General features: G+C 42.2%; 1 protein-coding gene across 1 annotated transcript in view; it reads right to left on the bottom strand.

Annotated features, from left to right (window-relative positions):
* LOC141148215 (uncharacterized) overlaps positions 1 to 22,376 on the bottom strand; it is a 268,920-nt gene that overhangs the window by 53,179 nt on the left and 193,365 nt on the right. Inside the window, exons 16-19 of the mRNA XM_073635453.1 lie at positions 20,478 to 20,501; positions 15,661 to 15,684; positions 6,670 to 6,693; positions 5,459 to 5,693 (exon numbers count right to left, since the gene is read on the bottom strand). Of these exons, the coding sequence (XP_073491554.1) occupies positions 5,459 to 5,693; positions 6,670 to 6,693; positions 15,661 to 15,684; positions 20,478 to 20,501 (307 nt within the window). The remainder of the gene's footprint in view (positions 1 to 5,458; positions 5,694 to 6,669; positions 6,694 to 15,660; positions 15,685 to 20,477; positions 20,502 to 22,376) is intronic.

Below are 22,376 nucleotides of genomic sequence, written 5' to 3'. Positions count from 1 at the left end.
GTGATCAAATTTCACTAACATTGGGAGGGTATTAAAGGGGCATTAAATACCCTCCTTAAGAGCTTTACCATCTTCCACATGTCTTAATTTTGTTGCGTTATAAAATTGAAGCATCCAGCCGGCTCTAGTATCTCCCCTCACACTGTAGGTGGCTCCTTCTCTATAACTTGCAGGGAGATCATCCAGTGGGGGTGTCGGCATACGCAATGCCCCCTGGCACCTGCATCTTCCTTGTCCCTATCCTGCACTCAGTGGGAGCCGCTCAGGAGATCGGAGCCGGACTTCTGTGTTTATCAGTGATAGTGCTGAGCAGGGAGCAGAGGGCTTGATTCAGAGGTGGTGAAACTGAGTTCTACCAAGTTCCAGCTGAAAAAAAGCCCTGGTATAATATATTCCTATGGGGGCGCTGGGCTGTCTGAGGTGGCCAGTGTCTAGGATAATGGGCCTTATCTGATGGTTTTCTGTATAAATTCAGTGTGTTTCTCTAATAAAGCAGTTCTTCTTCTGGTTTGCTCCAAAAACTGGTGTTGCCTAGTTCTTTGCTATATTTGCTATATTAGCTATATTCACTGGCCTTGTGCTCCAGAGCTTGGGAAGCAGCTTCTTGATGGAGATACCTAGGTGGGGTGTCAGGTAGTCTGTTACACTAACATTTCTTTGTTTTTCAAAAAAAAATTAGGGCCATAAATTAAAAATTCTAAATCAGCTCTGGATGTAGTACAAATTTTTAATTGGGAGATGCCCCCCACTGTACCTCTTCTCCTACATGAGATGACACCAGTCTTCTGGGTTTAATAATGCCCTGTACAATGGTGGACCATGACTGCACAACCAACTGAGTGTGACAGGATGACATCTCAGGAGCATGGCCGGTGCACACACTAGGCGAACTAGGCAGCCACCTAGGGCGCACTGCCGCCTAGGGGCGCAGCTGACCTTTACCTCCCCCCTTCCTCCTTCTTGTCGCCCTTCCCCCCCAAGCTCCCGACAGAGCCGCTCATAGGGGACCCGGACAGCAAGGAGTTCGGTGCGGGCGGGCGGGTGGTAGCCTTGCAGTGCGGCGTGCAGCTTCTCCCCTCTCCCTTTGGCTTTCACATGCTGGAGGGAGAGGGATGTCTGTGTAACAAGGCAGGCAGCCAATAGCGCTGCTCTTCTGAGTGGGAGGGCGTTACTGCTAAGTTGCTCCGCCTCCCACTACCTACTTAGCCAATCAGATTGTCCAGTCCGCCACATTTGACCAGAAGATGCTAGTGGCCAGAGCAGGGCCGGATGGAGAGGACCCGACATACCTGAGTATGGAGAAGATATGAGATAAAACATGTCACATCAGTGTGTTCTCCATCTCCAGTGGTGTGTGTAGAGTATGCAGTGATCACAGTGATGGAGGGATTCCCCTTTGTCTTCTTATCTGTGTTTTTATTCACACTGAACACTGCACAGGAGAATGCTGATTAGACTTCTACACCACTCTGCAACTTCAGCTCTTTCTATAGCTATATGTGCCGAGTCCATCCATGATTTGTTTGACCTTTTTATTTGTTATATTTGAAGGAATTAGGTTGGTCAGGCTGGGAGGAGCTTCTCAGACCTGTTAACCATTTACTGCCCTCCTGTGCTTGAGAAATGACTGTTAGTAAAGGTTTTTGTTTTTTTTGGCACATTGTTATATCTTGTAAACTCCTATTTACACAAAGTGCAGTGATTAATGTTTTTCCACACTAGTCACTCACTGCTAGCCTAAGAAACACTCATATCATGTCTGCAGTCTCTGATCATCTCCTGTACTATGTCTGCAGTCTCTGATCATCTCCTGTACTATGTCTGCAGTCTCTGATCATCTCCTGTATCATGTCTGCAGTCTCTGACCATCTCCTGTATTATGTCTGCAGTATCTGATCGTCTCCTGTACTATGTCTGCAGTCTCTGACCATCTCCTGTATTATGCCCGCAGTCTCTGATCATCTCCTGTAGTGTGTCTGCAGTCTCTGACCATCTCCTGTATCATGTGTGCAGTCTCTGATCATCTCATGTACTATGTCTGCAGTCTCTGACCATCTCCTGTATTATGTCTGCAGTCTCTGATCATCTCCTGTAGTATGTCTGCAGTCTCTGATCATCTCCTGTATCATGTCTGCAGTCTCTGACCATCTCCTGTATTATGTCTGCAGTATCTGATCATCTCCTTTACTATGTCTGCAGTCTCTGACCATCTCCTGTATTATGCCCGCAGTCTCTGATCATCTCCTGTAGTGTGTCTGCAGTCTCTGACCATCTCCTGTATCATGTGTGCAGTCTCTGATCATCTCATGTACTATGTCTGCAGTCTCTGATCATCTCCTGTACTATGTCTGCAGTCTCTGATCATCTCCTGTAGTATGTCTGCAGTCTCTGATCATCTCCTGTACTATGTCTGCAGTCTCTGACCATCTCCTGTACTATGTCTGCAGTCTCTGATCATCTCCTGTACTATGTCTGCAGTCTCTGGGCATCTCCTGTACTATGTCTGCAGTCTCTGATCATCTCCTGTACTATGTCTACAGTCTGATCATCTCCTGTACTATGGCTGCAGTCTCTGACCATCTCCTGTATTATGTCTGCAGTCTCCGACCATCTCCTGTATCATGTCTGCAGTCTCTGACCATCTACTGTACTATGTCTGCAGTCTCTGATCATCTCCTGTACTATGTCTGCAGTCTCTGATCATCTCCTGTATCATGTCTGCAGTCTCTGATCATCTCCTGTACTATGTCTGCAGTCTCTGATCATCTCCTGTACTATGTCTGCAGTCTCTGATCATCTCCTGTATCATGTCTGCAGTCTCTGACCATCTCCTGTATTATGTCTGCAGTCTCTGATCATCTCCTGTATCATGTCTGCAGTATCTGATCATCTCCTGTACTATGTCTGCAGTCTCTGACCATCTCCTGTATTATGCCTGCAGTCTCTGATCATCTCCTGTAGTGTGTCTGCAGTCTCTGACCATCTCCTGTATCATGTCTGCAGTCTCTGATCATCTCCTGTACTATGTCTGCAGTCTCTGATCATCTCCTGTACTATGTCTGCAGTCTCTGATCATCTCCTGTACTATGTCTGCAGTCTCTGACCATCTTCTGTACTATGTCTGCAGTCTCTGATCATCTCCTGTACTATGTCTGCAGTCTCTGGGCATCTCCTGTACTATGTCTGCAGTCTCTGATCATCTCCTGTACTATGTCTACAATCTGATCATCTCCTGTACTATGGCTGCAGTCTCTGATCATCTCCTGTATTATGTCTGTAGTCTCTGACCATCTACTGTACTATGTCTGCAGTCTCTGATCATCTCCTGTACTATGTCTGCAGTCTCTGACCATCTCCTGTATTATGTCTGCAGTCTCTGACCATCTACTGTACTATGTCTGCAGTCTCTGATCATCTCCTGTACTATGTCTGCAGTCTCTGACCATCTCCTGTATTATGTCTGCAGTCTCTGACCATCTACTGTACTATGTCTGCAGTCTCTGATCATCTCCTGTACTATGTCTGCAGTCTCTGACCATCTCCTGTATTATGTCTGCAGTCTCTGATCATCTCCTGTATCATGTCTGCAGTCTCTGATCATCTCCTGTACTATGTCTGCAGTCTCTGACCATCTACTGTACTATGTCTGCAGTCTCTGATCATCTCCTGTACTATGTCTGCAGTCTCTGATCATCTCCTGTACTATGTCTGCAGTCTCTGACCATCTACTGTACTATGTCTGCAGTCTCTGATCATCTCCTGTACTATGTCTGCAGTCTCTGATCATCTCCTGTATTATGTCTGCAGTCTCTGATCATCTCCTGTATCATGTCTGCAGTATCTGATCATCTCCTGTAGTGTGTCTGCAGTCTCTGACCATCTCCTGTATCATGTGTGCAGTCTCTGATCATCTCATGTACTATGTCTGCAGTCTCTGATCATCTCCTGTACTATGTCTGCAGTCTCTGATCATCTCCTGTAGTATGTCTGCAGTCTCTGATCATCTCCTGTACTATGTCTGCAGTCTCTGACCATCTCCTGTACTATGTCTGCAGTCTCTGATCATCTCCTGTACTATGTCTGCAGTCTCTGACCATCTCCTGTACTATGTCTGCAGTCTCTGACCATCTTCTGTACTATGTCTACAGTCTCTGATCATCTCCTGTACTATGTCTGCAGTCTCTGACCATCTCCTGTACTATGTCTACAATCTGATCATCTCCTGTAGTATGTCTGCAGTCTCTGATCATCTCCTGTACTATGTCTGCAGTCTCTGATCATCTCCTGTACTATGTCTGCAGTCTCTGGCCATTTCCTGTAGTATATCTGTATGCAGATTACGTAATCTACCGGAAGTGACGTGTGCGTTCCACGCACCAGAAGGGAACCTGGAAGTGAGTAACCAGCTGCATACAGCGATCGTTCCGGAACACCTCCCGGGAGACGGGATTACAGGCACAGTGCACTTTACAAATGCTCTTATTTATGGTACATCTGGTATGCAGTTTTTATGAAGGGAGGAGTTATTTTGCATGTTAATAAAATTTCTTTAGCAATATTACGCTATATCGTCATTTTATTTCCCCCTATGTATGACATAATATTAACCGAGAGTGTTAGCGACATCTGGTGGTCGGATTGAGGAGACGGAAAGCCATCAAAGATAAACAACATAAAGGCTTGTGTTTGCTGGAATTGTGGTGAGTGCAATCTCACTGGGGGACACCCCCTCACGCGGTGATCACTCTTGGTGAAAGGAACTCTTCATATCCACAAACTACAGCTTTGTTTGAATTTTCCTAAACTTCTTTAACACTGGTCTGATTTAAATGTGTCCTGACATCTGACACATAGCGCTGCTGCAATAAGGAATCAGAGACTTGGCACTTTTTATTTACGATTCATGATTTATTGCTTATTTATAGATTTAAAGGATAACTTCAGCTTTGGAAACATGTTCCTGCAATGTTTTGGTGATCCGAGCCATCTGTGTGACAGCAATACAGGGAGAAGTTCCCCATACCAGCTAACAGTTTTTGAAAAAGGAACGACCGTGTGGGGCTCCGACCACATGGCCACATCATTTTATTCTCAGAGTTCTGTGAATGAATGAACTACAACTACCGACATCCTTTGCAGCTGTTTAGTGCTCTGGAAGTTGATGGATTCTTCCTGTCAGTGTAAAACTGCACACATGATGTACGAGGTATGAGAAGACACCTCACACTGACAGTCTGCAGGAGACCTGCATGGCATCAGTGATTTGCTAAACATGGGTGCAAAACTTTACAGACTCCTAGAGAAAAATAGGAAATGCACATTTTTTACCTCCTGTGAACTTATCCTTTAATATTGAGAATGACTTTTCAAATGACATTAAAATGTTAAACTTTATATGAAATTTTACTGATTGGATTTACATCTATATAATAAATGCGGATGTTATATTATCTCTTACCAAGAAGACTTCTGTAGCGTTGTATCTGCTGAACATCTGTGACATCTATCTCGTTGATTTGTTCTTTCTTCTTGGTGAAGTACAGGATACCGAAGGAGCACATCCAAGAGTCTCTGATATCATAATGTCTGACATCTGAAACATGATCCTTGAAATAATCTGACTGGAGCAGATCTCTTATCCAGGAATAATCACTAATTGCTGATCTGGAGAAGATCCCAACTCTGTACTCTAACTAACATAAAAAAAAAATGAACATACAAATATTTGCATGCAAAACTATTAGTACCTCTGTACACAGACAAAGAATGAGGCTAGGTTCACATTATAGCGGGTCTGCAGGCTGCATTTGCACGGGCAGAACATTCATTTGACTACCATTTTCACCATGCAATTTCCCTGCGATTCCAACACCTGCATACACACTGTGGTTTGAGGTACGTGGGGGTGCCATTAAGAATTTTTAAACAGCAGCGCATTTTGACTGTGGGTGGAATCTCTGCAATTTCCGCACCCAGCACGTCATTTTTTTTTAATTTTGGTTTGGGGTTCCCCTGTAGGGAATCCCATGCCGTTTTTATCAATGAACTTTTATGTGTATTGTCGGATCGGCAATTCATTAATAGCCACGGGTAGTTTTAAATGACTTTTTTTCCTTTGAAATGTCATTTTGCTGTCAGACTGTTCTAAACACGGGAAACATGCGCCCCTTTACAGGCATACTATAGACACCCCCCAGGTATGAAATTTAAAGGAATATTACACTTTTATTGTTTCACTTTAAGCATTATTAAAATCACTGCTTCTGAAAAAATGGCTGTTTTTAAAACTTTTTTTTGCATTGATCCATGTCCCCTGGGGCAGGACCCAGGTCCCCAAACACTTTTTATGACAATAACTTGCATATAAGCCTTTAAAATTAGCACTTTTGATTAATCATGTTCGTGTCCCATAGACTTTAGCGGTGTTCGCGTGTTCGAACAAGCTTTTTGCCTATTCGCATGTTCTGGTGCGACAGGGGGGTGTACGGCTCATCCCTAGTAGTCATTAAATATAACTCGTATTGGGTGGAGCAAATCCTACATGATATAATTCCTTATAGATATATACATATATTTGTCTGTACAACAACATAACAAGTCAGAATTGAAGGGTGAATCAGAATAAGGGAGGTGGTAGTTATATACATAATCTTGGAGAGTCTTACTTACCCTGGGTTTATATATTCCAGGAACCTGATCAAAAAACAAAAAATATTGATTAGAGGACACAGCGCTGTTATACAAAATAAAATATCAGGAATAGATTTACCTGGGCTTGTGCCCATACAGGCCAAATAAAAAGCTTCACTTATACAGCAGCACATACTCATCCTTCCTTCACTCTTACACGGCTCCATTCAGCTGTCAGAAGCAACGAAAGAAAAGTCTATAATGTTTTACCAGATGGAGCTTACACAGGGCTGTGGACACCCGACCTGCACCCACTGCCTAGGCAATGAGCTCCTTCATTTACTTTTTTGATCCCAGCAGCTGGATGGAGCAGTGGTGGAGTGGAACAATATTGGGGATATGTTCCTGAAGTGCTGTCTTTAAAGCAAGTCTGCTGTTTTGGTGGGATGGATATTTCAATCCAACCAAGTTTGCTTTAAATTTGATCTGTCACCAAGAAGAGAACCACAAAACATGAAGCAATTCATTGATAAGAAGAAATTTGCCTCTTTCTGCTAATTGTCATAGTTGGTCAACCCAAAAATTGTAGTTTACTTATCGATGGAGTCTGATGAGTTGACTTCTGTCCTGGCAATGATGTATGTTGGGAAATTCTGTAACATTTCCAACCAAAGTTCCTGCTTCTATTACAGAACACTGCAGACTTTTGTTATCTGAGTAATTCATTTATTGTATATCTTATCTTTGGCATATTTTTTGTCCTCCATCCACCTAGAATGGACACTGTCCTATCACCAGGACTTATTGGTTTGGTGTCAGTCTGGTGTAGAACTATTATGCTGCGTACACACCGGCGGATTTTTCAATGGACTAGGTCCGGTGGACTTTGACGGACTTTCCGACATACTTTCCGACGGACTTTCGAATAACAGACTTGCCTACACACGATCAACCAAAGTCAGACGGATTCTTACGCGATGACGTATGACCGGACTAAAATAAGGAAGTTCATAGCCAGTAGCCAATAGCTGCCCTAGCGTCGGTTTTTGTCTGTCGGACTAGCATACAGACGAGCGGATTTTTCGAACGGACTCGAGTCCATCGGAAAGATTTGAAACATGTTTTATTTTTAGGTCCGTCGAACTTTTGGGAAAAAAAAGTCCACTGGAGCCCACACACGATCGAATTGTCTGACGGAGTCCGGTCCGCCGGACCTAGTCCGTCGAAAAGTCTGCTCCTGTGTATGTGGCATTGCCGGGACTAATCTTGTTCCATCCACAGACTGATCTCTATAAATGTCTATACATCCTCATATCAATGTATTTATATTATTATCATAGTGGATGAGGCAGAGAGGTGGTAGTGTTATAGATAATAAGAACAAAGAGTCTTACTTATCCGGTATAGCAACTTTCCAACAGATTGATAGAAAAACAAAAGAGAATTGGTGAGAAGTCACAGGACTGATATAAAAGAGGAACTATTAGTAATGTGTAATGTGTACTAATATAAGTTTCCTTCAAGTGTAACTATAGGCAAAATAAAAATGTCATATGGGATGCAGTATGTCAGTAACATTAATTGAACACAGCAGTTTTTATTTTTCTGAGCCCCCATAACATAGTTGTATTATTGATTCTACAAGTAGATTTGTTATATTTACACTTCTTGTAACATGGGTGACAACACTGGTCATTCAGCAGTGAAATCAGACTAGTGTTGTCACCTTGTGGACAGAAAAGTCTTAAGCCTCGTACACACGATCGGACTTCCATCGGACTTTTCCGTGGATTTTTGTCCGAATGGGCGTTGGCTGTGAACTTGTTCAGCATACACACGGCAGAACATTTTCAGCCAACTTTCATCAAATCACCTGGTTTTCAGCTCTTTACCACCACCCTTTGGGCAACTTCTGCTATTGTTGGCTTATGTTTAGCATTGGTTCTGAGCATGCGTGTTTGTACTTTGGACTTTAGTCTGATGGACTTGTGTACACACGATCGGATTATCCTCCATCGGACATTTGTTGTCCAAAAGTTTGAGAGCATGCACAGCGAACATTTGTCCATTGAAAAAGCAACAATTGTCTGATGGAGCATACAGACGGTCGGATTGTCCGATAAAACAGGTCCGTCAGACCGTTGTTGTCGAAAAGTCCTATCATGTGTATGGGCCTTAAGATAGACATAGGGAGGTTTATTTACCAAAGGGCAAATATACTGTGCACTGCAGTTTCTCCAGATCTGAGGGGAAGCTCTGCTGATTGCTATCATCTTTGCAAGCAAAAATAATTTATAAAAAAAAAAATTTCCTTGCATATGATTGGATTTTCTTTGCAAAGTGAAGCTTTATTTAATTTACTAAGCTCTGGAGCAAAGTGCACAGTACATTTGCTTTTAGTAAATCAACACCTGTAGTGTTAAACACATTATAAGTAAGAGACATATGCAAAAAAAAGGCCATCCCCAAGTGACACTTTTTGTAAAAGTTAAGGCCACATAACCTCGGTATCCCCGTGTTTGGCCGGCGGTCCAGTACAAGATAAAAGTGGTCTCTGTGGTCGATTCGCTGCAAGATCACTTTTATCGGAGGCGGGAGAGGCCCCCCTCCCGGAGCGATCCGGTGCCCTCCGCCACTTACCAGAGCCGTCAGCAGCGGTGGAGACGATCGTGTCTGTCCCCTGGACTGACATGGAGATGAGTGAGGGGAAGATGGCCCCCACCCGTCTCCATGACACTGCAGGGCGGAAGCGAAGTCAAAACGTCACTTCCGCCCATAACTCTTAAAGGGCTAATTGATTTTGTTTATTTTTTTTAAATGACAATTTTTATTTTTTTTTGCATTTTAGTGTAAATATGAGATGTGAGGTCTTTTTGACCCCAGATCTCATATTTAAGAGGTCCTGTCATGCTTTTTTTCTATTACAAGGGATGCTGTACTGTTGCAGGAATGTATACAAGAAAGAATTACACAATTGAACTGTACCCCAAAGGAACAAATAGGCGCTTTCTTAAAAAACTGAAATGTTAGGCAAGCCATAGATCAGGGGTGTTCAAACTGCAGCCCTCCAGGTGTTCAGGTACTACAATTCCCATCATGCCTAGTCATGTCTGTGAATGTCAGAGTTCTACAATGCCTCATGGGATGTGTAGTTCTGCAACAGCTGGAGGGCCGTAGTTTGAGGATCCCTGCCATAGATGACTCAATTTTCTTCCATGCAACACTCCTGTTCCATTATAACTGCTGGTCTCACTCCAGCATCCTGGTTTTGGTTGTAATGCTCTCTCCCTGTCTGCCTGTCCACCTGCAGAGTGATTGATATAGGCCCCTTTCACACAGGATTTCTGATCAAGTCCGCTGGTCAATTTTATTTTTAATTCTTTATTTATACAAAAGAATCAAGTATTCATCAAATACAATATACCACAAAATAAGTATCACATTCACCTAATACAAAAAATGTTTCAAAACAACACAGCATTATAGAGCAAGTAACCAAAATACTAAATATCGCTAAGGCTTACACCATTTTCTCCTCTCCATAACCAAGGAGATGAAAAATTAGTGTTTCAAGGTTTACTCAGACGGACACCTCAGTTCTCTTTTCTTTTCTTTCTAAAGCAAGAAAAAACCTAAAACAAAACAAACCCAAGGGCGATGGACTGTGTGTATGTATTAACAAGAGAAAGAGGGAGACCTCAATCTCCTGAACAGCTTTCCAGAAGTAACTTCCCCTCATCTGAATATACAAATTTATCCCAGTGTGACCATGTTTTGGTGTATTGTTCCTTTCTGTCTTGAGCATGAGTAGTAAGCACTAGGTCTTCCATTGCATTAATACTCCTGACCTTATTAAGCCACATAGCAATAGAAGGAGGATTGTCTTTTGGTGTGATCTTCTGTACCTCCAACCAATACTGTTTGATTTTAGGGCGAAACCAGAAGATTTGAAATAAGGTACCCTGTTCCTCATGGGATCGCTAGCAATGGTCTGAGGCCTCTGGAAAGAACCTACGAAGAGCTGACGGAGTACGATACCATCGTGTTAGTAATTTATAATTCGTTTCCTGAATTTGTGTACAAATAGATGACTTTAGAGAAAGATAAATAATGTTCTGACCCTGGGCAGATGTAAATGTTCTTTTCAAATCTCTTTCCCATTTGCTAAGGCCCGGCATCAAAAAATCATCTAGAGGGGCTATTAGCAAGGTATATATCTTATACCCCATCCTCACAATACGATTCAATCGGTGTCCGCTGTCATCAGAAATTTGCTGAGGGTCCTAATGATCGAAAATAATGGCATAGCTGCAGTGTCTGTTAGAACTTTAATCAATATCGGCCCCCTAGTTACATCAGTGTAGAGACTGTAGACCAGTTATTGGAAATCAAAAAATTAGAGGCTTGAAAGCATCCCCTTTTCTGATAGATTACGGAACGGGCCAGGCTCTATACCTGTGGGAAAGTCAGGATTTTCCAGTATAGGGAACAGCGATGATGGAAAAAAGTCTAGAAGTCCGACAAGACATGGATCCTACTCTAAGTGTAGGACCTATAATGGGGTGCGTCTTAAGAGAAGCTGGTAAATCTGCGTAACACCACGGTGTCCTGTGTAGAGGAACAGAGCTAAACTGTTGCTCAATGGCCGTCCATAGTTTAAGATCTCTGTGACTGCACCAGTCGACCACTCTGCCAAGATGAGCAGCTTGATAATATTTAAATACATCCGGCACAGCTATTCCGTCATGACATTTGGGCAGCGTCAAAAGGCGTCTGCAGAGCCTGGGTTGTTTATGAGCCCATATGAACTTAGTAAAAAGGGCACTCATTTGGCAAAAAAACCCTACAGAAATAGAAATGGGTAATGTCTGAAAAAGATACAGAAACTTTGGTAAGATACTCATTTTGATAATGTTACAACGGCCAAACCAAGAATGCAGGCCTCGGTGCCATTTATCTAAAAAAGAGCGAACTGAACTAAACAAAGGTAAAAAGTTCAGCGCAAAAATGTTGGCTAAGTTTGAAGGAATATATGTACCCAGATACTTCCACACAGAGGACACCCATTTAAAGTTGAAATTAAGAAATAAATATACAGTATTTGGGTCCCACACACAGATTTTCACCTGTCTTATATTATGATGATGAAATTAGGTGTAGTCATTAAATATAACTTGTATTGGGCGGAGCAAATCCTACGTATGATATAATTCCTTATAGATATCTTCATATATTTGTCTGTACAACAACATAACAAGTCAGAATTGAAGGGTAAATCAGAATAAGGGAGGTGGTAGTTATATAGATAATCTTGGAGATTATTAGCAGTCTGATCAAAAAACAAAAAATATTGATTAGAGGACACAGTGCTGTTATACAAAATAAAATATGAAGAATAGATTTACCTGGGCGTGTGCCCATACAGGCCAAATAAAAAGCTTCACTTAAACAGCAGCACATACTCATCCTTCCTTCACTCTTACACGGCTCCATTCAGCTGTCAGAAGCAAAGAAAGAAAAGTCTATAATGTTTTACCAGATGGAGCTTACACAGGGCTGTGGACACCCGACCTGCACCCACTGCCTAGGCAATGAGCTCCTTCATTTACTTTTTAGATCCCAGCAGCTGGATGGAGCAGTGGTGGAGTGGAACAATATTGGGGATATGTTCCTGAAGTGCTGTCTTTAAAGCAAGCCTGCTGTTTTGGTGGGATGGATATTTCAATCCAACCAAGTTTGCTTTAAATTTGATCTGTCACCAAGAAAAGAACCACAAAACATGAAGCAATTCATTGATAAGAAGAAATTTGCCTCTTTCTGCTAAAGCCACGTACACACAACCGTTTTTTCCGTCGGAATGAACTCCGAAGGTTTATCCGACGGAACTCCGACGGAATTCCATTCAAGCGGTCCTGCCTACACACGGTCAAACCAAAGTCCAATCGTCCAGAATGCAGTGATGTACAACACATACGACGGGACTAGAAAAAGGACGTTCAATAGCCAGTAGCCAATAGCTGCCATCTCGTATTTGCTTCAGAGCATGCGTCGTTTTTGGTCTGTCGGAACAGCATACAGACGAGCTGTTTTACCGATAGGAATTGGTTCCGTCGGAAATATTTAGAACATGTTCCATTTCTAGGTCCGTCAGAATTTTAGAAAAGAAAAGTCCGATGAGGCCCACACATGATTGGAATAGACGATGAAAAGCTTCCGCCTGACTTTTTCTGTCGAACGATCCGCTCGTGTGTACGTGGCATTAGTGTCATAGTTGGTCAAACCAAAAATCATAGTTTACGTATCGATGGAGTCTGATGAGTTGACTTCTGTCCTGGCAATGATGTATGTTGGGAAATTCTGTAACATTTCCAACCAAAGTTCCTGCTTCTATTACAGAACACTGCAGACTTTTATTATCTGGGTAATAATTTACTGTATATCTGTTCTTTGGCATATTTTTTGTCATTGTAAACATGAATGTGATACAGATAATGATCATAGAGTGCTCTATTTACCTGGAGTGATATCTTCTAACATAGCAGATAACAGAAGTAAATGGGAAAAGTGACCATATAAAGACAGGATGATGATACAACGACCTGGAAATGGGGTGTAAAATGGTCTGACTTGATGACAGTGGTGTAGCGTGGGTTGTCAGCACCCGGGGCAAGGCAAGTAATTTGCACCCCCCTAACCTGCGGACTTTTACCACTCCTCGAGTCCCTTCAAATACAACCTACCTAATTCCTATACTGACCATTACACTAACCTACTTTATTTCAACACTGACCAACCAATTCCTTTACTGACCATTACACACTACACTGTCCACTACACTAAATTGTCCACTATACTGACCACTATACTATACTGTCCACTATACTACACTGACAACTATACTGTCCACTACACTGAGAACTACACTGATCACTATACTGTCCACTACACTGAGAACTACACTGACCACTATACTGTCCACTACACTGAGAACTACACTGACCACTATACTGTCCACCATACTACACTACACTGTCCACCATACTACACTACACTGACCTCCATACTAAACTACACTATACTGACCACTATAATAACAACTATACTATACTATACTACACTAACCACTATACTGACCACCATACTACACTACACTGACCACTATACTACACAACACTATACTGACCACCATACTACACTACACTGACCACTACACTGTCCACTATACTATACTGACCACTATACTACACTACACTGTCCACCCTACTACACTACACTGACCACTATACTACACTGTCCACTACACTATACTGACCACTTTACTGTCCACTACACTAACCACCATACTGACCACTATACTACACTACACTGACCTCCATACTAAACTACACTATACTGACCACTACACTAACCACTATACTGTCCACTATACTGACCACTATACTACACTATACTGACCACCATACTACACTACACTGACCATTATACTACACTGTCCACTATACTACACTGACCACCATACTACACTATACTGACCACCACACTGCACTACACTGACCACTACACTATACTGTCCACTACACTGACCCCCATACTTACCACTACACTACACTGACCTCCATACTAAACTACACTACACTGACCACTATACTGACCACTATACTACACTACACTGTCCACTATACTGTCCACTATACTACACTATACTACACTATACTGTCCACCATACTACACTACACTGTTCACTATACTGACTACTATACTATACTATACTATACTATACTATACTATACTATACTATACTGACCACTATACTACACTATACTGTCCACCATACTGACCACTATACTGTCCACTATACTGTCCACTATACTACACTATACTATCCACTATACTGACCACTATACTGTCCACTATACTACACTATACTGAACTATACTAACCACTATACTACACTTTACTTATCACTATACTACACTATACTGACCACTATACTACACTATACGTGCCACTATACTACACTATACTGACCACTATACTACACTATACTGAACTATACTAACCACTATACTGACCACTATACTACACTATACTGAACTATACTAACCACTATACTACACTATACTGACCACTATACTACACAGCCTACACTATACTGTCCTGCCTACAGTCAGTCTCTCTCTCGCCCCCTCCCGGGGCCAGTAACATGACTCTCACAAGGAAGTCTCACTCAGCTTCTTGTCCTGGCTGCATCAGTCCGGATGAGGAGGAGAGGACAGCGGCGGCTCACATTGTTGCTTCTCTCCCCTGCGCTCTGCCTGCTGCCATGTTCAGTGTCCAGCGCACTGTGATTGGGCGTATGGGGGGTCATGTGTGGAGGCGGGACTTCAGCAGCGATCGAGGACAGGCCAGCCCTACGCCTCACATGACCCCCATACACCCAACCACAAGGCGCCGGACACTTAACATGGCCGTCTGAGCGCGGGGACACAGGAACTTGAAATTAGGAGGAGGCAGCCAGTGACACATACTGGCGCCCCCCTAAATGTCGCGCCCGGGGCCACGGCACCCCCTGCACCCCCCACGCTACGCCACTGCTTGATGAAGCTTGGAGTTGATAAAACCCTCTAATCACGTATCTCACCAACTCCACCAGATTGGATTCCGAGGAAGGAAAGCAGATCTTCCAGGACAAGGGTGGATAATTTTACCACACAGGATAAAAAATAATTTCTGAACTCACAAGAACAACCAGGCCAGATCCAACATCAAATATTCCCTCATTAATCCTCTGACTCCATTGGAATGAAGTCCTCCATCCACCTAGAATGGACACTGTCCTATCACCAGGACTTATTGGTTTGGTGTCAGTCTGCTGTAGAACTATTACCGGGACTAATCTTGTTCCATTCACAGACTGATCTCTATAAATGTCTATACATCCTCATATCAATGTATTTATATTATTATCAGAGTGGATGAGGCAGAGAGGTGGTAGTGTTATAGATAATAATAACAAAGAGTCTTACTTACCGGGGATTTCCTGTTTCCAGCAAACTGATAGAAAAACAAAAGAGAATTGGTGAGAAGTCACAGGACTGATATAAAAGAGGAACTATTAGTAATGTGTAATGTGTACTAATATAAGTTTCCTTCAAGTGTAACTATAGGCAACATAAAAATGTCATATGGGATGCAGTCTGTCAGTAACATTAATTTAACACATCAGTTTTTATTTTTTCCCCATAACATAGTTGTATTATTGATTCTACAAGTAGATTTGTTATTTTTACACTTCTTGTAACATGGGTGACAACACTGGTCATTCAGCAGTGAAATCAGACTAGTGTTGTCACCTTGTGGACAGAAAAGTCTTAAGTCTCGTACACACGATCGGACTTCCATCGGACTTTTCCGTGGATTTTTGTCTGAATGGGCGTTGGCCGTGAACTTGTTCTGCATACACACGGCAGAACATTTTCAGCCAACTTTCACCAAATCACGTGGTTTTCAGCTCTTTACCGCCACCCTTTGGGCAACTTCTGCTATTGTTGGCTGATGTTTAGCATTGGTTCTGAGCATGCGCGTTTGTACTGTGGACTTTAGTCCGATGGACTTGTGTACACACGATCGGATGATCCTCCATCAGACATTTGTTGTTGAAAAGTTTGAGAGCATGCACAGCGAACATTTGTCCATCGAAAAACCGAAAACAATTGTCCGATGGAGCATACAGACGGTCGGATTGTCCGATAAAACAGGTCCGTCGGACTGTTGTTGTCGAAAAGTCCTATCGTGTGTATGGGCCTTAAGATAGACATAGGGAGGTTGATTTACCAAAGGCAAATATAGTGTGCACTGCAGTTGCTCCAGATCTGAGGGGAAGCTCTGCTGATTGCTATCATCTAAGCAAGCAAAAATACAGTTTAAAAAAAAAAAATGTTCCTTGCACGTGATTGGATTTTCTTTGCAAATTGAAGCTTCTACTTCATTTACTAAGCTCTGGAGCAAAGTGCACAGTACATTTGCTTTTAGTAAATCAACCCCTGTAGTGTTAAATACATTTTAAAGTGGAGGTCCACCCTAAAACAAAAAATTACATTAACATTCTCAAAAAAATATAAAAAAAAAAAATATAAAAAAAAAACTTTTTACTTACCAGAAACCCCTTTTGCTAGGCAGTCTTCCTAATCTGCCTTTTCCTATTCCACGGCGCTGTTTCTTCACTTCCTCCTCTTCGGCGAGCAGCCCCGTTGTCTTCTGGGACATGTGTGTGTCCCAGAAAACAACAGGGCCATTCCCAAAGTACTGCGTGACTCGCGCATGCGCAGTAGGAAACGGGCAGTGAAGCCACAAGGCTCCACTTCCTGTTTCCCTTAGTTAGGATGGCGGTGCTGGCACTCGATTTGATGGACGGATTGGCCTCGGGGGGCCGACATTGCGGGCTCGCTGGACAGGTAAGTGTCCTTATTAAAAGTCAGAAGCTACAGTGTTTGTATTTGCTGACTTTAAAAAAAAAAAACATCCGGACCTCCGCTTTAAGTAAGAGACATATGCAAAAAAAAGGACATCCCCAAGTGACACTTTTTGTAAAAGTTAAGGCCACATTTTTTTTAATGTCTCATGTACACAGGGCAGGGAAAACCTTTTCTGAACGCTGGAAACCAACAGTGAAAAACGTCAGTTTTTACATCTTTTACATATGGAGTTTATGTAAGTTTAGCCGCAGTTATCAGTATTTGAGGTCAGAAGCGTTTTTTACAGATAACCTCAGGAGACCCTCCCAAATGCCCCCAATGCATGAAGAACAAGTAAATGAATAACTATTTCATCCATTCTGTGAGAGAAGAGAGAGAAGGAGAGAGAGCAGTGTTGTGCTTGTAGATAGCGCTCTTATTTTTTGTGTTTTCACTACGAATCCCATCATGATTGAGGAGAAGCTCCTGATGTTGCTGAGGCTCCGAAGACTCAAAGAATTGTGTGAGAGGATCAGAGTTCATCATACTGGATAGACATATATATGACAAGGAAAATTGTTTTGTTTTGTTTAGATTCATTAATCTAGTTATTCAATTTCGTTCAAATTGGTTGATTCGTTCAATTCCTATTCGGGATTCGCATTTTGATTCATATTCAGAATTCGTATTCGGAATTCGTTCTATATATTTTTCGAATTTCCTTTGAATTTACCGACTTTTTCTCGATTCAAAACATTTGAATCGATACATTTTGAACCTGTCAAATTGAATTTATTATTCGAATGTGGCAGCCAGGTAACCAAACATCTAATTGTTATTTATACACATTGATCATGTTTGTATTAATAATACGTTTATTCAAAAATTGTGAAGTGTTCTACACTGAGCAAAATTATAAACACAACACTTTTATGTTTGCCCCTATTTATCATGAGCTGAACTCAACACTGACACTACACTGACCTCCATACTAAACTACACTACACTGTCCACCCTACTACACTACACTGACACTACACTGACCACTATACTACACTGACACTACACTGACCACTATACTAAACTACACTATACTGACCACTATACTACACTGACACTACACTGACCACTATACTAAACTACACTGACCACTACACTGTCCACTATACTATACTGACCACTATACTACACTACACTGTCCACCCTACTACACTACACTGACACTACACTGACCACTATACTACACTGACACTACACTGACCACTATACTAAACTACACTATACTGACCACTATACTACACTGACACTACACTGACCACTATACTAAACTACACTATACTGACCACTATACTAAACTACACTATACTGACCACTATACTAAACTACACTATACTGACCACTATACTAACCACTATACTGACCACCATACTACACTACAGTGACCACTACACTGTCCACTATACTATACTGACCACTATACTACACTACACTGTCCACCCTACTACACTACACTGACCACTATACTACACTGTCCACTACACTATACTGTCCACTATACTATCCACTACACTAACCACCATAATGACCACTATACTACACTACACTGACCTCCATACTAAACTACACTATACTGACCACTACACTAACCACTATACTGTCCACTATACTGACCACCATACTACACTATACTGACCACTACACTAACCACTATACTGTCCACTATACTGACCACCATACTACACTATACTGACCACCACACTACACTACACTGACCACTACACTATACTGTCCACTACACTGACCTCCATACTAAACTACACTATAATGACCACTATACTAACCACTATACTATACTACACTACACTGACCACTATACTGACCACTATACTACACTATACTGTCCACTATACTGACCACTATACTGTCCACTATACTGTCCACTATACTACAATATACTACACTATACTGACCACTATACTACACTATACTGTCCACTATACTGACCACTATACTGTACTATACTGAACTATACTAACCACTATACTACACTATACTGACCACTATACTACACTATACTGACCACTATACTACACTATACGTGCCACTATACTACACTATACTAACCACTATACTACACTATACTGTCCACTATACTACACTATACTGAACTATACTAACCACTATACTGACCACTATACTGTCCACTATACTACACTATACTGAACTATACTAACCACTATACTACACTATACTTACCACTATACTACACTATACTGACCACTATACTACACTATACTGACCACTATACTACACAACACTATACTGTCCACTATACTACACTATACTGAACTATACTAACCACTATACTGACCACTATACTACACTATACTGAACTATACTAACCACTATACTACACTATACTTACCACTATACTACACTATACTTACCACTATACTACACTATACTAACCACTATACTACACTATACTGACCACTATACTACACAGCCTACACTATACTGTCCTGTCTACAGTCAGTCTCTCTCTCCCCCTCCCGGGGCCAGTAACATGACTCTCACAAGGAAGTCTCACTCACCTTCTTGTCCTGGCTGCATCAGTCCGGATGAGGAGGAGAGGACAGCGGCGGCTCACATTGTTGCTTCTCTCCCCTGCGCTCTGCCTGCTGCCATGTTCAGTGTCCAGCGCACTGTGATTGGGCGTATGGGGGGTCATGTGCGGAGGCGGGACTTCAGCAGGGATCGAGGACAGGCCAGCCCTACGCCTCACATGACCCCCATACACCCAATCACAGGGCGCCGGACACTTAACATGGCGGTCGGAGCGCGGGGACACAGGAACTTGAAATTAGGAGGAGGCAGCCAGTGACACATACTGGCACCCCCCTAAATGTCGCGCCCGGGGCCACGGCACCCCCTGCACCCCCCACGCTACGCCACTGCTTGATGAAGCTTGGAGTTGATAAAACCCTCTAATCACGTATCTCACCAACTCCACCAGATTGGATTCCGAGGAAGGAAAACAGATCTTCCAGGACAATGGTGGACAATTTTACCACATAAGATAAAAAATCATTTCTGAACTCACAAGAACAACCAGGCCAGATACAACATCAAATATTCCCTCATTAATCCTCTGATTCCATTGGGATGAAGTCCTCCACCCACCTAGAATGGACACTGTCCTATCACCAGGACTTATTGGTTTGGTGTCAGTCTGGTGTAGAACTATTACCGGGACTAATCTTGTTCCATCCACAGACTGATCTCTATAAATGTCTATACATCCTCATATCAATGTATTTATATTATTATCAGAGTGGATGAGGCAGAGAGGTGGTAGTGTTATAGATAATAAGAACAAAGAGTCTTACTTACCCAGAATCTCTGTTTTCCAGCAGACTGATAGAAAAACAAAAGAGAATTGGTGAGAAGTCACAGGACTGATATAAAAGAGGAACTATTAGTAATGTGTAATGTGTACTAATATAAGTTTCCTTCAAGTGTAACTATAGGCAACATAAAAATGTCATATGGGATGCAGTCTGTCAGTAACTTTAATTGAACACATCAGTTTTTATTTTTTCTGAGTCCCCATAACATAGTTGTATTATTGATTCTACAAGTAGATTTGTTATTTTTACACTTCTTGTAACCTGGGTGACAACACGGGTCATTCAGCAGTGAAATCAGACTAGTGTTGTCACCTTGTGGACAGAAAAGTCTTAAGCCCCGTACACACGATCGGACTTCCATAGGACTTTTCCGTGGATTTTTGTCCGAATGGGCGTTGGCTGTGAACTTGTTCTGCATACACACGGCAGAACATTTTCAGCCAACTTTCACCAAATCACGTGGTTTTTCAGCTCTTTACCGCCCCCCTTTGGGCAACTTCTGCTATTGTTGGCTGATGTTTAGCATTGGTTCTGAGCATGCGTGTTTGTACTTTGGACTTTAGTCCGATGGACTTGTGTACACACGATCGGATTATCCTCCATCAGACATTTGTTGTTGAAAAGTTTGAGAGCATGCACAGAGAACATTTGTCCATCGAAAAACCGAAAACAATTGTCCGATGGAGCATACAGACGGTCGGATTGTCCGATAAAACAGGCCCGTCGGACTGTTGTTGTCGAAAAGTCCTATCGTGTGTATGGGCCTTAAGATAGACATAGGGAGGTTGATTTACCAAAGGCAAATATAGTGTGCACTGCAGTTGCTCCAGATCTGAGGGGAAGCTCTGCTGATTGCTATCATCTATGCAAGCAAAAATACAGTTTAAAAAAAAAAAATGTTCCTTGCACGTGATTGGATTTTCTTTGCAAATTGAAGCTTCTACTTCATTTACTAAGCTCTGGAGCAAAGTGTACAGTACATTTGCTTTTAGTAAATCAACCCCTGTAGTGTTAAATACATTTTAAAGTGGAGGTCCACCCTAAAACAAAAAATTACATTAACATTCTCAAAAAAATATAAAAAAAAAAAATATAAAAAAAAAACTTTTTACTTACCAGAAACCCCTTTTGCTAGGCAGTCTTCCTAATCTGCCTTTTCCTATTCCACGGCGCTGTTTCTTCACTTCCTCCTCTTCGGCGAGCAGCCCCGTTGTCTTCTGGGACATGTGTGTGTCCCAGAAAACAACAGGGCCATTCCCAAAGTACTGCGTGACTCGCGCATGCGCAGTAGGAAACGGGCAGTGAAGCCACAAGGCTCCACTTCCTGTTTCCCTTAGTTAGGATGGCGGTGCTGGCACTCGATTTGATGGACGGATTGGCCTCGGGGGGCCGACATTGCGGGCTCGCTGGACAGGTAAGTGTCCTTATTAAAAGTCAGAAGCTACAGTGTTTGTATTTGCTGACTTTAAAAAAAAAAAATGTCCGGACCTCCGCTTTAAGTAAGAGACATATGCAAAAAAAAGACCATCCCCAAGTGACACTTTTTGTAAAAGTTAAGGCCACATTTTTTTTAATGTCTCATGTACACAGGGCAGGGAAATCCTTTTCTGAACGATGGAAACTTGACAGCTGGAAACCGACAGTGAAAAACGTCAGTTTTTACAGCTTTTACATATGGAGTTTATGTAAGTTTAGCAGCAGTTATCAGTATTTGAGGTCAGAAGTGTTTTTTACAGATAACCTCAGGAGACCCTCCCAAATGCCCCCAATGTATGAAGAACAAGTAAATGAATAACTATTTCATCCATTCTGTGAGAGAAGAGAGAGAAGGAGAGAGAGCAGTGTTGTGCTTGTAGATAGCGCTCTTATTTTTTGTGTTTTC

Source organism: Aquarana catesbeiana, linkage group LG06 (genome assembly GCF_042186555.1).
Source record: "Aquarana catesbeiana isolate 2022-GZ linkage group LG06, ASM4218655v1, whole genome shotgun sequence".
In the NCBI taxonomy this organism is placed as follows: Eukaryota; Metazoa; Chordata; class Amphibia; order Anura; family Ranidae; genus Aquarana; species Aquarana catesbeiana.
Note: the sequence above shows the minus strand (reverse complement) of the source record. Positions and strands in the feature narration are given on the sequence as shown.